We start from the raw sequence: 18,749 nt of genomic DNA on the forward strand, positions 1-18,749 counted from the left end.
CTTTCATAGGATGACTAAAAACAAAACAAAAGATTGCGTGCAGTTAATAGTAAAATGGCATTTACATTTGATATATGTTATTGACTCCATTAATGTTTTTAGTAAATAGATATAGCTGTGTATTGACAATGATAACTGTCGCTTTCATTAAACCTGAATAGAAAGTTATTGATTAGAAAAAAATTCTGTTAGATATTGTTGTATTTAATTTCTTTCATTAAATTTAATTTCTTTATCTAGTTACCACAGTCTTAAATACCTTTATAAATATTTCCAATTTTTTTATAAAGAATTTATTTTATAAACTCGATAATTTATGCTATATAAAATCATTCATCATGCTAAATAATCTTATAACTTTTCCGTCTGATTTCTTTAAAAATATTAGTAAAAATCAGCTTGATTTGTTTAAAACACATAGTTACTATTAGACTCTCTCAAAAATTTTAAATAATGTTTAACACTAATATTAAATAAATACATAAATCAATCTATCCTACATTTATTGTAGTCGAAACATACGAATAAGCGGGTCATTATTTCTTGGCGAATGATTATTTACACTGCTAGAAGTTAACAATCACTCATTGTTTGCATCCTATTTATTTTTTTAATACTTTGACTTCTTTCGTATAAAATATGTATACAAAAAAGAAAAGTTTAGAGATCCCAGAATCCGAAAAAGCCATTTTTAGAATTATATTTGTCTGTGAATATATATTATATGAAAACTGCTGAACATATGTAATTAGTACACAGATTTTATGCCAAACAACCAGCTTTTTACATAATTTTGGATGAAATCCATTCTGCGGGAAGTCTTCTACCCATTCATATATGAATAAAATAGCTCACAAACTCAAAAAGCTAAATTAAACCTTTGGATCCTGAAGGCAGTTTAAATCTGAGTTCAGTTGTATATGGAGATTTTTTTTAATAATCTGAAAGTGGACTCGCTTGTCTTTTCCTTTCGCTACGGGTGATAGAAGATCCACAAGTGCCACTAATTGTCCGATATAATTGTGGTTCAGAATCGCCACCTCAGGCAGTGAGGAAAATATGACGGAATTTCGGAATTCATTTTTTCTTTTATTAAATGCTTTTATTAAATATGCTCACTTTCAATGCAGACGTCTTATTTCTGTTACACAATTTATCTGGCCTATGTTCTATGTAATCCCTGCCACAACCCAAATTTTTTTTAATGCATTGTCCTCGCCAGATGTAGCGCTTTCTCTTCTGAACATTTTCAGGGCATCTTATAATACTAAATGACAGACAATTTGCTGATTGATTTGACCATTGATTGTGTATTAACAGCGTAAAAAAGTTTTTAAAAATACATACGTCTTTCTTTTTCTTCTTACATAAGGCAAAAATAGATTGCGAATCTGGTTTTTGAGGAACGCACATGTTTTTGTTAGTAAATAAAATAGAATTATATACGCCTGTATACCTTCGAATGAAAAGAGATTAACTAGAAAATCGAAAGCCCGTAAGTAAATTGCACGTATGTGGAACGTATCGTCAATATATGTCATTTACAATATCTGGTTGATAATCATCTAAATTATATTACAATGATGCTTAGTTCTCGAAGAAGGTCTTTACAATTAACTGATCTTCAATTAATTTTTCTTAAGTTTGTTATTTGTTCATGAAAAAATAAATAAGTATAAAATAAATCAACTTCAGTATTTCTTAAATTATAGAAAATTATTTGTTCTAAAATTCGATGGGTGCTATATCTTTTAGGTCTGTATTCAAAAACGTTAAAGTAAAATTATTTAATCAAAGCATTTTTTAAGTTACTTATTAGGCTAGTAAAAATATGTAAAATTCTGTGTGTTTTCCTTATTAATTTTCTTTTGGATTGCTTAATTAAACCTTTCAAATTTTATCGAACGTTTTGCAAAATTTCATTTTTTTTTTTTTTTTAATTTTCAAAATGTTTAAAAACTTTTCAACGTAAACTGGTATAAGTATATAAGTTTCTCAAAAAGAATGTTCAACGTTTTAAATCATAACTTTGTTTTAGAAATGAAGCTACATCAGCGATATGGGTTTTGTTATTATGGCTTTAATCTTTTAAAATTAAAATTTAATGTCTTATATTCTACATGTTTTTATCTAAACAATGGGAAATATTAATTGTAAGAGAAAAAAATTTGAAGAAAAATTTTAATTTTATTAGTGTGCTAAAAATAAAAATATTTTTTTAATTATTTTTTACTGATAAGTCTTTATTTAAAATTTAGCATCATAGATCCTTAAAAATCATTCTTATTATCAAATTCTTAACTATGAGAATTCTCATGTATATAGATGAAATTTAATTAATTTATTTTATAATTGATAATTAGATTATGAAAATATTAAAATTACGCATTGTATTATACAAACACGTATGAAATTTCCCATTTCTATTATGTTATTAATAAATTTAATACGGTTTATCAGATTTTTTTTAGTTTTAATATTTAATTTGTTCAATAAGGTACGCTCATTCATCTGCTTGAAACATTTTTTTCGACAAAAAAAAATTCAATAAATGAATCTCTTAATAATTCTAATTTATACAATATTCTTGCTCTTTAATACATTTATCATACGAATCAATGGTGAGTTTAATAAATAAAAAAGTAATTCATCAGTAGGGATGATGAATATTTTACGAGCGGTTATTACGTAACCAATATTAAAAGTCACAAATACTAGTGATCAATACTTTTCAAAGAGGGGTGTGATTCAAATTCTTGATACGATTTTACTGGTGATATTTCGATTACAGGTTTTGGATCCGAATAAAGGAACAATCGATACGATATCACTGAAATTTACGAGAGCGGTGACTTAACTGGAAAGTAACAATCGATACGATCTGTCCAATGGAAGCTCTCGAACAAAATAGACATGAAGAAATCTGTGAATGGATTGATAAGTGAACGGATCGGTTATTGGAATTATCGTATCATTGAATTGCATATCACTGAAATTTATAGGAGCGGTGATTTCACTGGAAAGTTTGAAGTCGCCGCTCCACTTCATGAAAGTGACCTTATCTTTCCGATATTCCCATTTGCACTATTCCAAACAAATCATTTTTAATTGCTTGTGACTTGGCTTTGCATATATTCCATTTACTGCTGACGCCATCTATTGGTAGAATATAGAACTAAAGTAAACAATTTAAAGAAATGACATATATATTTAATTCAAATTTTTCAGAATATGTTTTACTCCAATAAAGAAATTAAATAAATAGTTTTGAAAAAAAAATCATATTTAAGAAGTAATCTGAAATAGATAAATTAATTCAATCAGACGTTACTTAAATTAGTAAATTAAGTATTAATTACAATTAATAAATTTTATATTTAATACTAATTAATAATTTTTAATTAATAATATGATTGAAATAACAGATATTTGGAACAAATATTTAAAAATAACAATAGCAAAATTATTTATTATTCAAAAAATCGTGGATTAGGCATCTCTATTCATCAGTATCAAATATGAATAAATGCCAATGACAATGCCCTTCCCCCCGAAGATGCCCTTGATGATTATTTGCTGTACCCGTTATAATCTGCACCTCTCGTTTATATCAGAAGCCGGCAAAAATACGGCGATCGAGTAAAGCAATCATCCGGATCAGGTTAGTAGGGAGAAAGTTATTGATACAGAAATATAATTTCAGAATGAAAATTAAAGGAATTATAGAATCAAATTTTGTGTTTGTCTGCCTGTCTATTTGTGTGCAATTATACGAAATCACTCAAAAATGCATGCGACTGAATAAAGTATTTGGTACTTGATCTTCAAACCAAAATTATAAATGTGAATCAAATCGTAAATCGAACCTATTAAAGATTAGATTGTGTATTGTTAAGCTCGTGGAACTGTACGAAGAAAGGCACTTTTGCATATTAACTTGTATGTAAACTGTAGATATGTAATAAAATTTGAACACAGCTAGTAAAATGGAAAAACATTGTTCCAACATGTTCTTCATTATATGACAATGATAAATAAAAAAAAAACAAATTGTGACATTGTGGAAATTAATGCAAAAGTCAAAAGAAGAACTATTGCATTATGAATTAACTAATTATTTATAATTAATTAAGCATTATAAACATCTTTTATCAAAATCTAATCGTATTTGTCTTATATTCTATTTATAATATTAAAGCATTAATAAAAAGAAACAACTACAATAAAAATGCATGCAAATAAGTTTGTTTATAATAAAGATATTGCATAGCAATCAAAAAATAATTTCTCATTGTATTCATTAAGAACGATAAGAATAATCTTTTTCTAATCAGTCAATCCATTTAAAATCTTTTATTTGTTATTGGTTGACCTTTTATCTGTTGATGGTGTGCATTTGATCAAGGACAGCAAATTGTTCCTTAATTATATGGACACTCACTAGCTTCTTCAAAAATCACATCTACTCGTCCAAAGCACAGTAAATAATCCAATTCTCTAATCAGTTTCTAATTATGATTTATTCAAATAATATATATATATGGCCAGTTAGTTATTCGCATTAGTTTTTCCATTAATCTCTGTTCTTATAAGAAACGTACTTGTCAGTCCTTTTTATATTATTATCCATCCTTTAATCCTCATTTACCCTGTTCATTCATTCAATCAGAGCGACTAGCATTCTTGATTAGCTTAGGAGAGGTCTGGAAAGGAAAAAAAGCGAAATTGTCGGAGAGGGACAGTGGAAATTCATTGTTTTGGAAAGTTCGAGATGAGTACCGCCGTTGCATTATTTCATGAATTCCAGAAAACTCTAAAACGTTAGTTCTTTTTTTTTTTTTTTTTTCTTTCTTTCTTTCTTTCTTTCTTTCTTTTTTTTTTTTTTTTTTTCGTTTATCCAAATAAAAACGATTTTGATTGTTGACTGTTATCATTTATTTTTGTGTTTACCTTACCAACTAGAGTAAAAGAATTATGTGCTCGCAATTAGGGATGACGAATATTTTACGAGCAGTTATTACGTAACTAATATAAAAAAAGTCACAAATACCAGTGATCAATACTTTTCAAAGAGGGGTGGGATTCAAATCCTTGATGCGATCTTACTGGTGATATTCCGATTACAAATCTGGGATCACGGTAGAAAATAACAATCGATACGATCTGTCCAATGGAAGCTCTCGAACAAAAGTTCAATCATGCGTAGGGTAGGGATGACGAATATTTTACGAGTGGTTATTACGTAACCAATATCAGAAAGTCACAAATACCAGTGATCAATACTTTTCAAAGAAGGGTGTGATTCAAATTCTTGATACGATCTTACTGGTGATATTTCGATTACAGGTCTTGGATCACGATATTAAGTAACAATCGATACGATCTGTGAATGAGTTGAAAAGTGAACGAACCAGTTATTCTGGGAATTATCGTATCATTGAATTGCATATCACTGAATTAATCGGAGCGGTGACCTCACTGAAAAGTATAAGACTTCACTGGAATGTGTGAAGTCACCACTCCACTTCATGGAAGTGAACTTGACTCTCCGATATTCGCATTTGATGATGCACTATTCCATACAGATCCTTTTTAATGGCTTGTGACATGACTACATATATTCTGTTTACTGCTGGCGCTATCTATTGGTAGAATATAGAACTAAAGTAAACATTTTAAAGAAATTACAAGTAACCAATCTAAAGTAAGAAAAAGTTTGAAAACGAAACTAAAATGAAAACGAAACAAAACAGTTTCGAAATCGCAACTAAAATTTATTACCTATTTAAACTAAAACCAAAAAGGAACTTCATAGTATTTAGAGAGCGCAATTGCAGCTACTTCTAAAACACAGATGAATTGATACAAAAGTATTAGAATCAAGTTAATAGGAAAAACAAAAATCAAAGAAAAATTAAACCAAAAAAATTATTAAAAAATATTAAAAAAGAATCCGGCCTGAAGACTTTTTCAAGGGTCACTCTCAGGCAGGGATTCAAATAAAGGGATTTTTTCTGTGAGGACATACAGACATTAAGTCTAATAATGATTCCTCGTGACCCGAAAATCCCCCGAAATTATGCTCAAGAGATATACCATTTTAACAGAAAGGAAATACTAAATAACAAATTAGAAAAAAAAACCACAAAGTAAAAATACAATAAAAACAATAACAATAAAAACAAAAACAGCATTAAAATTAAAATTAAAATTAAAAACGAAAAGCCAGAACATACCATCCAACAGTGAAGTAAACTTTAAACAATCGATTGTGATTTCCTGTTTTTGAAAGTTAACGGTAAATTATGTAAACAGAGGTAGGCACCCAGCGCCATCTATTGAGTGACCCAATATGCAAGTAAATTTCTATTTTTATTTAAGCCAAAAGATTAATCCCAAACCATACCTTGTTTAATTAAAAAATTGACATTACAGTAATTTCTAGGAAAATCATTTTTAATTAAATTTTTAAGGAGGTTATTTGATGCTTCAATATAAGAATTTTTATTATTGCAAACCCTTTTGATCCTGTTAACTTGTGAGAAAATTAGATTTTTGAAAATTTTAGAGTTTAGATTGGAATGGTAGTTACATAGTTTTGTTATTTTAAAGTTGAAATCATCCCTTTTATCGTATATACCAACTATTGTTTTATCATTAGCAATTTCGATTTTTAAATCCAGAAAATTAAATCTTTTTTAATATTTTTTAATTTTTTTGGTTTAATTTTTCTTTGATTTTTGTTTTTCCTATTAACTTGATTCTAATACTTTTGTATTAAAGAAATTACATATATTTTTAATTCAAATTTTTCAGAAAATAGTTTACTCTTATAAAGAAATTAAATAAATAGTTTTGAAAAAAAATCAAATTTAAGAAGTAAGCTGAAATAGATAAATTAATTCAATCACACGTTACTTAAATTAGTAAATTAAGTATTAATTACAATTAATGAATTTTATATTTAATACTAATTAATAATATGATTGAAATAACAGATATTTGTAACAAATATTTAAAAGTAACAATAGCAAAATTCTTTGTTATTCAAAAAATCGTGGATTATGCATCTCTAGCGTAGGGAACTTCCCTTACCCACTGAAGTGAATAAACCTGTAATTCTTGGAATTATCGTATCATTGAATTGCATATCACTGAAACTTATCGGAGTGGGGACTTCACTGGAAAGTGTGAGGCTTCACTGCAAAGTGCGAAGTCACCACTCCACTTCATTGGAGTGACCTTGACTTTCTGATATTCGCATTTGACGATGCACTATTCCATGAAGATAGTTTTTAATTGCTTTTGACATGACTGTGATTGCATATATTCTGTTTACTGCTTGCGCCATCTATTGGTAGAACAGAGAACTAAAGTAAACATTTTTAAGAAATGACATACATATTTAATTCAACTTTTTCAGAAAATGGTTTACTCCAATAAAGAAATTAAATAAATAGTTTTGAAAAAAATCATATTTAAGCAGTGAGCTGAAATAGATAAATAGATTCAATCATATGTTACTTAAATTAGTAAATTAAGTATTAATTACAATTAATAAATTTTATATTTAATACTAATTAATAATTTTTAATTAATAATATGATTGAAATATTTGGAATAAATATTTAAAAATAACAACAGCAAAATTATTTGTTATTCATAAATCGTGGATTATGCATCTCTACTCGCAATGGTGACAAATTCCACAAATTCAATGTTACTAAAAATATTAAATAATGGTTAATATAAATAGGATCATTAAAAATGGTTTTAAAATATTTTCTTGTTAGTACCAGTATAATTTTTTTTATTTTAACTACTGCAATCCAAATTTCACTCTACGAAGCATTAAATACATGTATCACGGGACATGAACCGCTACAATTCCGTCGTTTTTACTAGATTTTAATTTAATAAGTATTGTTATTCTAATATAACGGGAAAATAAACAGGAAAACAGGGTAAAAAAGATTAAATGACTTAAAATTTCACATTACGGAGATCTATCTAGATATCTCTAAAGATCCAAAGTCAGGCCTGCAAGGTGGAGGGAGGGGTCTAAGGTGTGGTATGTTCATTGATCAATATTGAATTTCACTTCCAACTTTAATTGTGGTGTCCAAAGAGTTTCAGAAATTTAATAAAGCACTCAATCTGTTCAAAACATCCAACAAAATCTTTAAAAAATTTTATATAAATTTTCATATAAAGTTTTTGTAGCAAAACCAACATCTAAATGTCTAAAAGAAGTGCAATGAAACAATTCAACCTTGCTCTGCTACTCTCACAAATCTTAACTAAACAACAAAATATTCTAATATTTCAACATTAAAATGCGGTGGTTATCTTCTTTAAGGTCCTTATTTATTACTCCACAGCCCAAACAATATAATATTCTTAGAGCATTTTCTAGGACAGTAGATTCCCGGCAAGATATAACTGAAAACCCTTACTTCGAGAAATATGCAGAAAAAATAGCGGAAGTTCAAAAGTAAGCTTTTGTCGAAATATTCTTATATTAGGATACTTGTAATCAAAATATTCTTTATACTTTATGCAAAGATTGTAGCGTATTTAACATAAAATATATTAATGTACATACTCATAATCATTGAAAATATTGTGAATTTAATGTTCCAATACAACTTATATTGCATAGATATTCCATTTTTGTGTCGATTCGAGTTCATCAAACCAACATGAGTTCATATTGGTTCTAACCTAATGAACAACGAGTTCAACAACCAAACCAAGTTCACCAAACTAATTTTATTACTTTTATTATTCGCAACTTCGGAAGAATCACCCATTTTCAAGAAAAAACAAAGCAGCAGTTTACAAATAGTGATAAAAGAAACAAAGCAAGCATTTCACATTTTGCAAGAATAGTTTTTTGATAATTTAATGTCAAATAAATAATTTAACAGAATGATAAAAATGAATAATAATATCTGAAGTTACATATATACTTCTTTTATATATTTGATTTATTTAGTCCATAAGGAATCTGAAACAGTTAAAACAGAAAATAATAATAATGCCATGTAGAAGTAGTAGTAGAGATACTTCTGATATCTTGGATAGTCTGTCTATTTGTTCATACTGCATAGTGATACATTTCTTGTAAATGCATATATCAGTGTGCCATAAAGAATGTATTACTGCAGATGCTGCATTATGCAAGTTTTCCAGAGAGAGTCTTGTCACATTTAGCAGTTGGAAAATTTGGCAATATGAAAGATAAATAAATTAGCAACATTCTGACTACCCACAATATTAAAAGTATTCCCTGCAAATGCATTAAATATGATTCATTGTAGAAAAGAATAAAATCAATTGTATATTAATTTGTTCTTAATAACCCATGCTCTGTATTTCATTATTATTTGAAGGATGTAAATAGTCTCTTATGTAAACTCTCGTGAAATTTTGTTTCAAAATGCTTAACTTCTATATTTGTCTCTATATATATTTTTATATTCTATGTTTGTTTTCTCAAATGAAATCTATTTCATTATATTCTAGCATTTCTTTTTATCATTTAAAAATAATAAAATATTTTTCTGTTATTTTTAAGATATACATTTTCATTTCTGAAAGTATATTTATGCAATAGACACATATAAGTTAAAATTATATCTTAATTTACCGATTCTCTAATATCTATGATAATCTTTGTATATTCAATATATAATAGACTTTTCAACTTATTATTAAATGTTATTTCATGGAATATTTTAAATCTCTTATGCTAATTTTAAATGAATTCAATCTTTTCAAATTTGTTTATATAACCAGTTGTTATTTAATTTAAAAAATATATTTATGTGTTGCTTTAAGATCTTAATATAAAGAAAATTTATTAGTCTTTCCATTTCCATATAGAAGCTTTTTAAGTATGATGTTGTTTAATTATTTTTGTATTTTCAACTGCTATTTTAATAGAATAACACTGAGAATTTTTAACTGAAAACATGACTTCCATGGTTTTATATTTTTGTTTGTAATTATTTAATACATGAATCATTTTGAAGATTTGTACTCTGAATTTATATATTGCTGTATAAAAACATTTTTCCATATTACTTTTACAAAATGTGGGTTTCATAAAAAAACAATTTTAACTAATTTTATTTTGTTTTATATAGAAGGCCTTCAAATGATATTAAGGCAAGAATAGAGAAGAATTTAAATAGCTTTCAATCACATCCCTATTACCAAGATAAACAGACAAGTGAATTCAAAGAATCTAATCGTAATAAGGATGCAAATTTTTCTCAATTGCAAAGACAAAATGTAAGTTATTATATAGTATAATAAATCAAAAGATTACAAAAATTATTGAATTGTCACATTTTGCTTTTATTCCCACATTATGTGTTTTTAATATGTGTTTTTTATTTCACAATTGAATAAAATTATAAAACCTTGTTCAAATTTTTTAGCATAATTTGCATTAATGCTTATAGATTAACCTTCTGAAGAATTCATGTATTTTTTATAATTATTTATATTGTAATTTTTCATTGAAAATGTTTAAAACATTTTTATGTTGCTTCTTTTTTTTTTTTTTTAGTGTTAAAATATTTTAACGTTAAAAAAAGCCTCGTGATTATTGATTTTCTCTCTATTGTAATTCTAAATTTTACTAAAAGTTTTCTTTTTTTTCTATTTTTATAAAATCTTACAATAACAGAAAGGGTCTTATATCAAAATCTTTTTCCATGTATTTTTTTAGTGTTTTAAATATTTTAAAAATTACAAATTAAGTAATCTCTTGGTTTTTAATTTTCTGCATTTATAATGCTTCCCATTTTTATATAGTATATATATATATATATATATATTAATTCTTTTTCAATGTTGATGCTTTTCTCTCTCAAAAATATAAAAATATGATTTACTTAAAAAACAGTTAAAAATAGCCTTTTTTTTTTTTTTTTTTTTCCTTTCCTATTTTCCCATCTGAAGTTAATCTTTGTTGATCAAAACTATCAGAAATACGCATGGAAAATTATTAGTAATTTTCAATACATATTTTGCAAATTGTATATTATATTAAAAATAGCAAATTGTTTCTTATTTTAAAGTATGCTTTTCATTATATAACCAGATATTCAGTATTAACCCCTAAACTGTTTTATTTTTTTTTACTATCTAATAAGATGACACCTTCTATTTTGGGAATATTTTCTTATTTTGATTCAAATGGAAATCCATTTAATACTTGACTTATCTATGTATTTGAAGTAATTTTAATATTGAATTATAATCGTTATGAACGGTTTATTTTTTGCTTACAACTATCGAAATTTGATAAATCGATGCACGTAGGGCCCTAGGGCAAAACAGTTAATCGGTTATTTAATTTAAACATGACTAATGATCTTTTTATCTATTTTAAATAATAATTTATCAATTTCATAATTATTTGTATTCTCTCATATTTTTATTTTCATGAAATATTCGTTATTTTATTCAGGTTCATAAAATCTATAAACAGAAATTTTTGATATTTTATTCATTCTTATTTATAAATTTATAAATATTTTTTATATATTTTGTTATTCAGCTTAAGTAGATGCTAAATGATATCAACATGATGCTGAGAAAAATAAATAGATTTGTTTTAATTAATCTTTTTAAGTTTAAATGCTTTCTTTTTTTTTTTTTTTCTTTTTTTTTTTTTTTTGGTTTTTGCATTTTCTTTGAAATTCTAAATATGCCTGTAAAATAATGCTTGCTCATCCACCCCCACTCCAATTATTTTTTTAATTACACTTTTAATTTGTATCAGCTGTTTGAATTATTCCATTAAGAAGCTTTTTTTTATTTTAGGATTTAAATAAAATTATGAAATTAGATGCCATAGAAGAAAAGACAGCAGAAGAAATTGAATCTGTAAGCATCTTTGTATAAGATCCTTGTTTTTGTGCATGTGTCATGTTAAGAAATATGCATTCATCTTATCCTTTTAGAAAGTGCTTTGTATTAAATCACTAGCAAAAAAAAAAAAAATCTTTTTTAGATGTAAATATGTGTATATTATAGCTGATTAATTTTAATACCATCTTTCATTTTTCTATTGATTTTTTTTTCAGATATGGAAGCAGTATCATGAAGTTAAACAAGGTGTTTATGCTGTTTTACCTGTAAGTTTTCAACTCTAAGTCTTATGTGAATCGTCATTTTGCACTATTGTTATAAAATTTGTGATATTAAATAATGCATTGCAACTGTTTTTTTTGTTTTTTTTTTTTTTTGTTTTTTTTTTCATTTTTATTAAAACATATCCAAAAAATTCCACAAAATGTCTGATGGGGAATATATATATATATACGTTGAGATAATAACAGATCAATTGCTATTCTAACTTACTTTTTCATTTTTTATTCTTTGACAAATAAATAATATTCATTACATGATTTGATGTCTCATATAATTAAGATAAACTGACATTCAGTATACTTGTTTAATAATTGATTTCTTTTAATGCTTTTTATCGTATATCAAAATTTCTCTATGATTTAAAATCAATCATTATGCTTTATCAAAATTGTATAGACTATGCATATTTTACATCAATATTAAATAATATTTAATATTGAATGATAAATTACATCATAAAAGCTGTATATTAATTATTTGTTTCTTTCAGGCTGGAGTATTTGAGAAAATGCATTCTAATTTAAAAGAATATCCTGTAGTAAGTTATAATTGCTTCTAAAGTTACAGTAGTTCCACTAGTATGATTCCTCAAAGGGGGGAAAAAGTTATTTTTTTAAACTCCAGAAATAGTATATATTATATATCCTGTCACTTAATGATCTGCTTTTGCTACTTATCAGCATAATAATTGAGATGACTTAAGAATTGATTATAATATGGTTATTTTTGTTATGCATATAGTAGTTGAACTTAAACAAAAAGAATTAAAAAAAGCAATAAAAATTAAAATAAAACAAGTTATTTTACAGTACCAGATCTTTTTTACATAATACATATTAATTTATTCTCTACACTCAGGAAAAATGTTGTACTGAATGAATCACATAATACTAATTATTTCTATATAAAAATGTTTCCAGTAGAAACTGTATGAACATTAAGTTCTCTTTTTCAAAACAAAACCCTTTCATTTTTCCATTGATAATATTTCCTGAAGCTGTTTGTAATTATGCTTCTTTTAATAAAATATAGCCCTTCAGTTATTTAAAGAAATTGTTGTTGTTGTTTTTATATTACAAATCTAAATATAAAGTTATTATTTAAAGTTTTATTATGTATTTATGATATTTAAAATTAACTAGTACCCATTTTCATTTTTGAAGTGAAAAAAAAATCTTACAAAGTTTTTTGTTTGTTTGTCTTATCATTTTTAGTTTGTGTTTCCTTTACCAAGAAGCCATGGATATGAATTTATTATGTGCCAATTTCAAAATCAAAATTGCTATTTCACATCACTTTTGAATTACCAGGTAATTTATTAATTCATTATCTGCCATTGTGTTTATTTTAAATAGTTTGATTTATAAGTCTTTCAGTTATATAATATTTCAATTACAAAAATATAATATTTGATAAAAACAAATTACTCAGTTTTTCATATTAATATCTACATTATTTTTTAAAGTATTATCTTGTTAATTAAAAATGTTGCCAAAAATTTACAAATATTTCTTTTTATTTCCATGAAAGAACATTATCTATGATAACTGTATCATTTTATTGAAATTTAGACTTTTTTGCTTAATAGGTATAAAATTATGATCAATATTAAAAAAAACAATAGAATCAAAAGGCATTCAATAGCCTAAAATATTAGTTATTCTAATTATAAATAATGATTAATGAATTGGTTGATTACAAAATATTCATTGTTTATTGTTGTAAAATTAATGCTTTGATTAATTATAAAATATATAAAAAGTTAATGTATATTTAATGAGTAGAAAATAAAATTAGAGCAACTGTTGTTAACACCCAAAAAATGGTGACAAGTAAAATGACAAATTATGACTGAATATTTAACAAGTTTGATGTAACCATACTGTGATGAGTAATGTCATCTAAGAAAATTTCTTATATAAATCACACATCTTAAAGAATGTATTCAATCTCAAAGAATACTTGGCTCAATGTTTTATTTTCTAATATAACGCCACTGTTGATAAATTGTAAAATAATAACAATAATTAAAAATTAATTCTAAATGATAGAAAAACTTTTAGAATCAAATAAATGCTGCTTTTTTTTATTTTGTTTTTAACTTAAACAAAATGTTTAATCATATACATCCCATTGTAAAAATTTTATTTATTTCTCTCTCTCTCTCTCTCTCTCTCTATATATATATATATATATATATAGTGATACCTGTTTGATATAAATGTGTTTATATAATTTATAAAATATTCTTATTGTAATTTCTAATAATCTTTTTTATAATTTTTCTAAGGCATATAAAGAAAATGCTCCAATTTGTTTAACTGTAACATACTTTACTGAATTTCAAGAAAGTAAAGGTATGCTTTAATAGATTTTTTATTGTGTTTATTTTTGTTTAATTTCATAAATTTGTGTTAACACTTCTAATCAATAGCAAAATATAAATTCAACTCCTAATTTAACAAAGTTTTAAAACTTTTGCAAGTTTATTTGGAATTAAAAGTTAATCACTTAACTCTTAATATAATCTCTTGCAAACACCTGAAATTTATTTTATGTGTTGCTACATTTTTTCAATTTTAAAAATGCAGTTATATATTTTAAATAACTATCATAGTCTGCAAATTGAGGTGTGTTGTGTGTGTGTTCGATTTGTTAAAAAAAAAACTAGCATTATTCTTTTAAAAAAAATAATAAGTGTTATTTGAAATTCTATTAAAAATATTGAACATCAGTAGATTTTTTTCACAAAATATTTTGCGTATTTTAATAAGTTAACATTCAAAATAGTCTGTACATGATCGAATTTTATCATACATGATATATTGTCTAATATATATTGATACTTCATGATATATTATGATTTTATAAATTTAATTATTGCAATTATAAATTAATAGTAATCTTTCTTAACATGTATTAATATTATTTCATTAACTTAATTTTCTTTATTTTCCAAAACAGAAAAAAATTTATTCCAACATATAATAAAATATAGCAGGGTCTTTATAGAAATCGTACTAAAACTAGGTTTAAAAAAAGAAAGGAAGAAAACACCTACTTTCTCAAAAATAATTTTGTACTTTTTGTGCAAGAATTTAAATCATCTTCATATCATCTCCCCCCCCCCGCGCGCGCGCTTTTTCAGGACATTAAATAACAGTTCTGAAAAAATGAAGAACAGCAAAAGAAAAATTTAAATTTTCATCAAATCCCAGCCTATTTTCATTGTCAAAAGGTGGGATTAACACAAATGAACCATGTTAAAAGTTTTTTATAAATACCTGTTAACCAAAAATGAAAATCAATTGTGCAGATCAATTCATTGCATCTTGATTTATAATCATGATATTGATTTATTGATTTTTTTTCCCAAGAAATTGGATGTGGACACATCCCTATTTAGAACATAAGCTACTCATAAAAATTAAATTTATATATAAATTTATGTTTTTTACAGGAATAGTTCTGATGAGAGGAGAATATGATGATGCTTCTTTGGTAAGTATTAGAATGTTTTTTGTTTATTGCATTTTATATTAAAGGTGCATTTAGTCATGAGGCATTAAGATGAGTTTGTTTAAATCCAATTATATAATTTTAAATTCTTGCTGTAAAATATTTCGTCAAGAAATAATTTTTATATCAACAATTTATATCTTGTTTTTATGCATTCACTAATTTGATGTGCATAGTAAACATACTTGTAAAACTTTTTATTTATGAAATTCTAAAAGAAAATTTTATGAATTTGTTAAATAATACTGTAAATACATTTTTAAATGAAATCTTTATTATCAGCTTGTACTAAATAAATAAACATTGCATGAAAATATTACTAAACATAGAACTTACTTAATGACTGTAATATGGATATTTAATTCGGAAATATGTTTGCAATTGCTAAAAAAATATGTTGAGCTCATATTTCTCTTTATTAAATTTTTCCAGCAATAACATTTTTTTTTCTTTCAATTTTTAGAAAGCCCATGAAGCTCAGTGTTTAACCAATCAATTACAATTATATTATGGTGGTGTTGACAGTGATAAATTGCTTTTAGTTGAGAAGTTTAATAGGCATCCTGATTCTTTCAAGCATATGGATTTGATTTCAAATTTTGAATATGGTTTAGGAAAATAAATTAGGTTTGTATTTATCTTTTTTATAAATTACATTTGGTTTGTATCACAATGAAAGTTTTGATTATTATCCATATTTCCATAACCAGTTGCAACTTATCAACTTAGAAATGTGCAATGACATATATTGTTTAAAGTACCTTTTACCTTTTATTAAAGTCCTTATTTTCATATCAATTGCTAACTTTTCTATGTTTTAACAGAATAAAGTAAGAAAATTTAAAGTTTGTTTAGTTTGTAACCATTCATTCCCAGTTAATACTGAAATTGTGGAATTAAAATGTTATCAAAAATGTTTTTATTTCATTTCTAATTAATAATTACTTTTGTGTAAATAGTTTATTTATAATAAGAGAAATAGAGAAAACATTTTAATAAGTTGTTGTGAGCAAGCATATTTTCTGTGGGCAAATATTAAAGCAAAATAATAATAAAAAAAAGTTAAATAAAGCAATTTAGAATGGAAGGGAAAGAATAAAAAAAGATGCTTGTGAGTGTAAATTTCTAATTTTCTCTTTAATTAAAGATGATGAGTGAATTTTGCTGCCCTCACAAAAACATTGTTCTTTCTTGCATATACATCATTTCACTATTTGTTCTAAGCAATTTTGAGATCACATTAAAATTACTTTGAGCCATAGTGACAAATAATTCAAAATCAATTTTTTGCTTCAGTTTTCCCTAAACAACAATAGATATTTGCCATCAAACTGCAATATCAACTAATGTGTCAGAATAAAGCTAATTAATGATTTCTCTAGGCTTTCATTAAAATGCTTTAAATGCATGTTTTCATCACTTTAGTTTTAACACAGCATTCATTTAAAAGAATGTATATCAATGAAAGTGTTTTCAAATAGCAGATAGAAAACTTTCCAGTCCATTGGTGGGGTGCAGAAGTTTGAAGAGGGTGATGCCTGCTCAGATATTATCTTCATCTGACCAGAGTTCAAAATTATGAAGATTCGTCCCAAAATAGCCCTATTGTTGCTTTCAATGAGGACATTAATAACTAACTAAATAAAACTTGATAGGTTTTCAGAGCAAATACATTTTTTTATGAGCTTTGCATAAACTTGTAGCAATCAGATTACAGTTGAAATAAGCAGGTATTGTTTGAAGGGAATGATAAAGGAGCATTAAGAGAGCATGCTTTTGTAACAAGTAAAAATTACTGCATTGAAAAGGAGAAAAAAAAATCTGAAAATTAATATTAAGTACTTGTTGTTTGCTTGAAAAAAGTGTTTGTCACAGTTATACCTAAAATTATTAAAAAATTTCCAATCATTAATTTACTTTGAAACATTTAAAAATCTAATAATATCAATATTTCTCACTAAATAAAGATAAATCATGTACAGAGCTAGGGCAATTTCACAATCCAACCATGAAACAGATGCATGAAGGCTAAGATATTTTTTCTTATCAACATGAAAATAAATGGAGTTTAGGTTGCATAACAGTTTTTATTAACAGCCCAATTATACATTTCATTTTTTTTTTTTTTTCCCTTTCATTCCAAATAGTAATTCAAATATTTACCATTCTCTTATCATGGAATTCCTTTTTTTATGATAGTTTTTCTAAAGAAAATTAATTTTGACAGGAAAATTGTCTTATTGTAATTACAGAACAAAGAACAAACCTGGATACATTCGAAAAAAGATTAGTTATATTTAATTTAATCGTCTTGTAAACCTTTTTTATTCTTTTAATTATATATATAAATTGCATCAATTTCTGCCATCCTATTATATGTATGAAAAAAATAAAAAATATTTGTTGTTTTGTCATTTATTTTATAACAAAATAAATCATTTGTATTTTAATAGGCAAACTTTTTTTTTTTCCAGAAAGAGTTGTTTGAACTAAGGAGAATAGGAATCATTCATTGAATTTCAGATATGAATCATTTCATTGAATTTCAGATATGTATTGACTGGAAATGAAAATTCCTGTACATAATGTTTTATAAAATAAAGCATTTGGGTATTTATAGTTCTACCTCTGTCTTAGTCTTTAAAACATAAAAGAAGTGAGATAAATATTGCTCTCCAAGCAGAGTGTTCAGCATTGCCTAGTTGGTTTCTTATCAAAATCTTATTAGAGAGAAGAAAATTATCATATTTTAATATATGATCTTTTTTTATTTTATGTTACTGATTTATTGATATTATTTTGTGAATGGAGTATTGTTTGCATTTTAATAAAATAATTTTATGTTAAAAATATAATTATAATCTTTTATTTGATTACACAGTATCCTTCTTCCATTTTATACTCTTCTTTCCACGGACTCTAAATAAAAATGAAAATGAAAAAAATCATAATGATTGTTTCAAAAATTAGAATATTAAAAATGTAGTATAAATTCTTCTCTTAATTTAAAAGTAATATTGAGAGAATAAAATTAATTTCATTGTAATTCAATATTTCTT

At 25.2% G+C, this 18,749-nt stretch overlaps 1 protein-coding gene across 1 annotated transcript; it reads left to right on the top strand.

Annotated features, from left to right (window-relative positions):
- Positions 1 to 8,261: 8,261 nt before the first annotated feature.
- LOC129985130 (ATP synthase mitochondrial F1 complex assembly factor 1-like) lies at positions 8,262 to 18,309 on the top strand. The gene is made up of 10 exons (XM_056095048.1): positions 8,262 to 8,494; positions 10,152 to 10,299; positions 11,842 to 11,904; positions 12,105 to 12,155; positions 12,662 to 12,709; positions 13,386 to 13,481; positions 14,462 to 14,528; positions 15,632 to 15,672; positions 16,154 to 16,317; positions 18,165 to 18,309. Exons 1-9 carry the CDS (start codon positions 8,337 to 8,339, stop codon positions 16,310 to 16,312), a joined length of 831 nt encoding a protein of 276 aa, XP_055951023.1. The 5' UTR covers positions 8,262 to 8,336; the 3' UTR covers positions 16,313 to 16,317; positions 18,165 to 18,309.
- The last annotated feature ends 440 nt before the right edge of the window (positions 18,310 to 18,749 follow it).

Source organism: Argiope bruennichi, chromosome 9, assembly GCF_947563725.1.
Source record: "Argiope bruennichi chromosome 9, qqArgBrue1.1, whole genome shotgun sequence".
Lineage (NCBI taxonomy): Eukaryota > Metazoa > Arthropoda > Arachnida > Araneae > Araneidae > Argiope > Argiope bruennichi.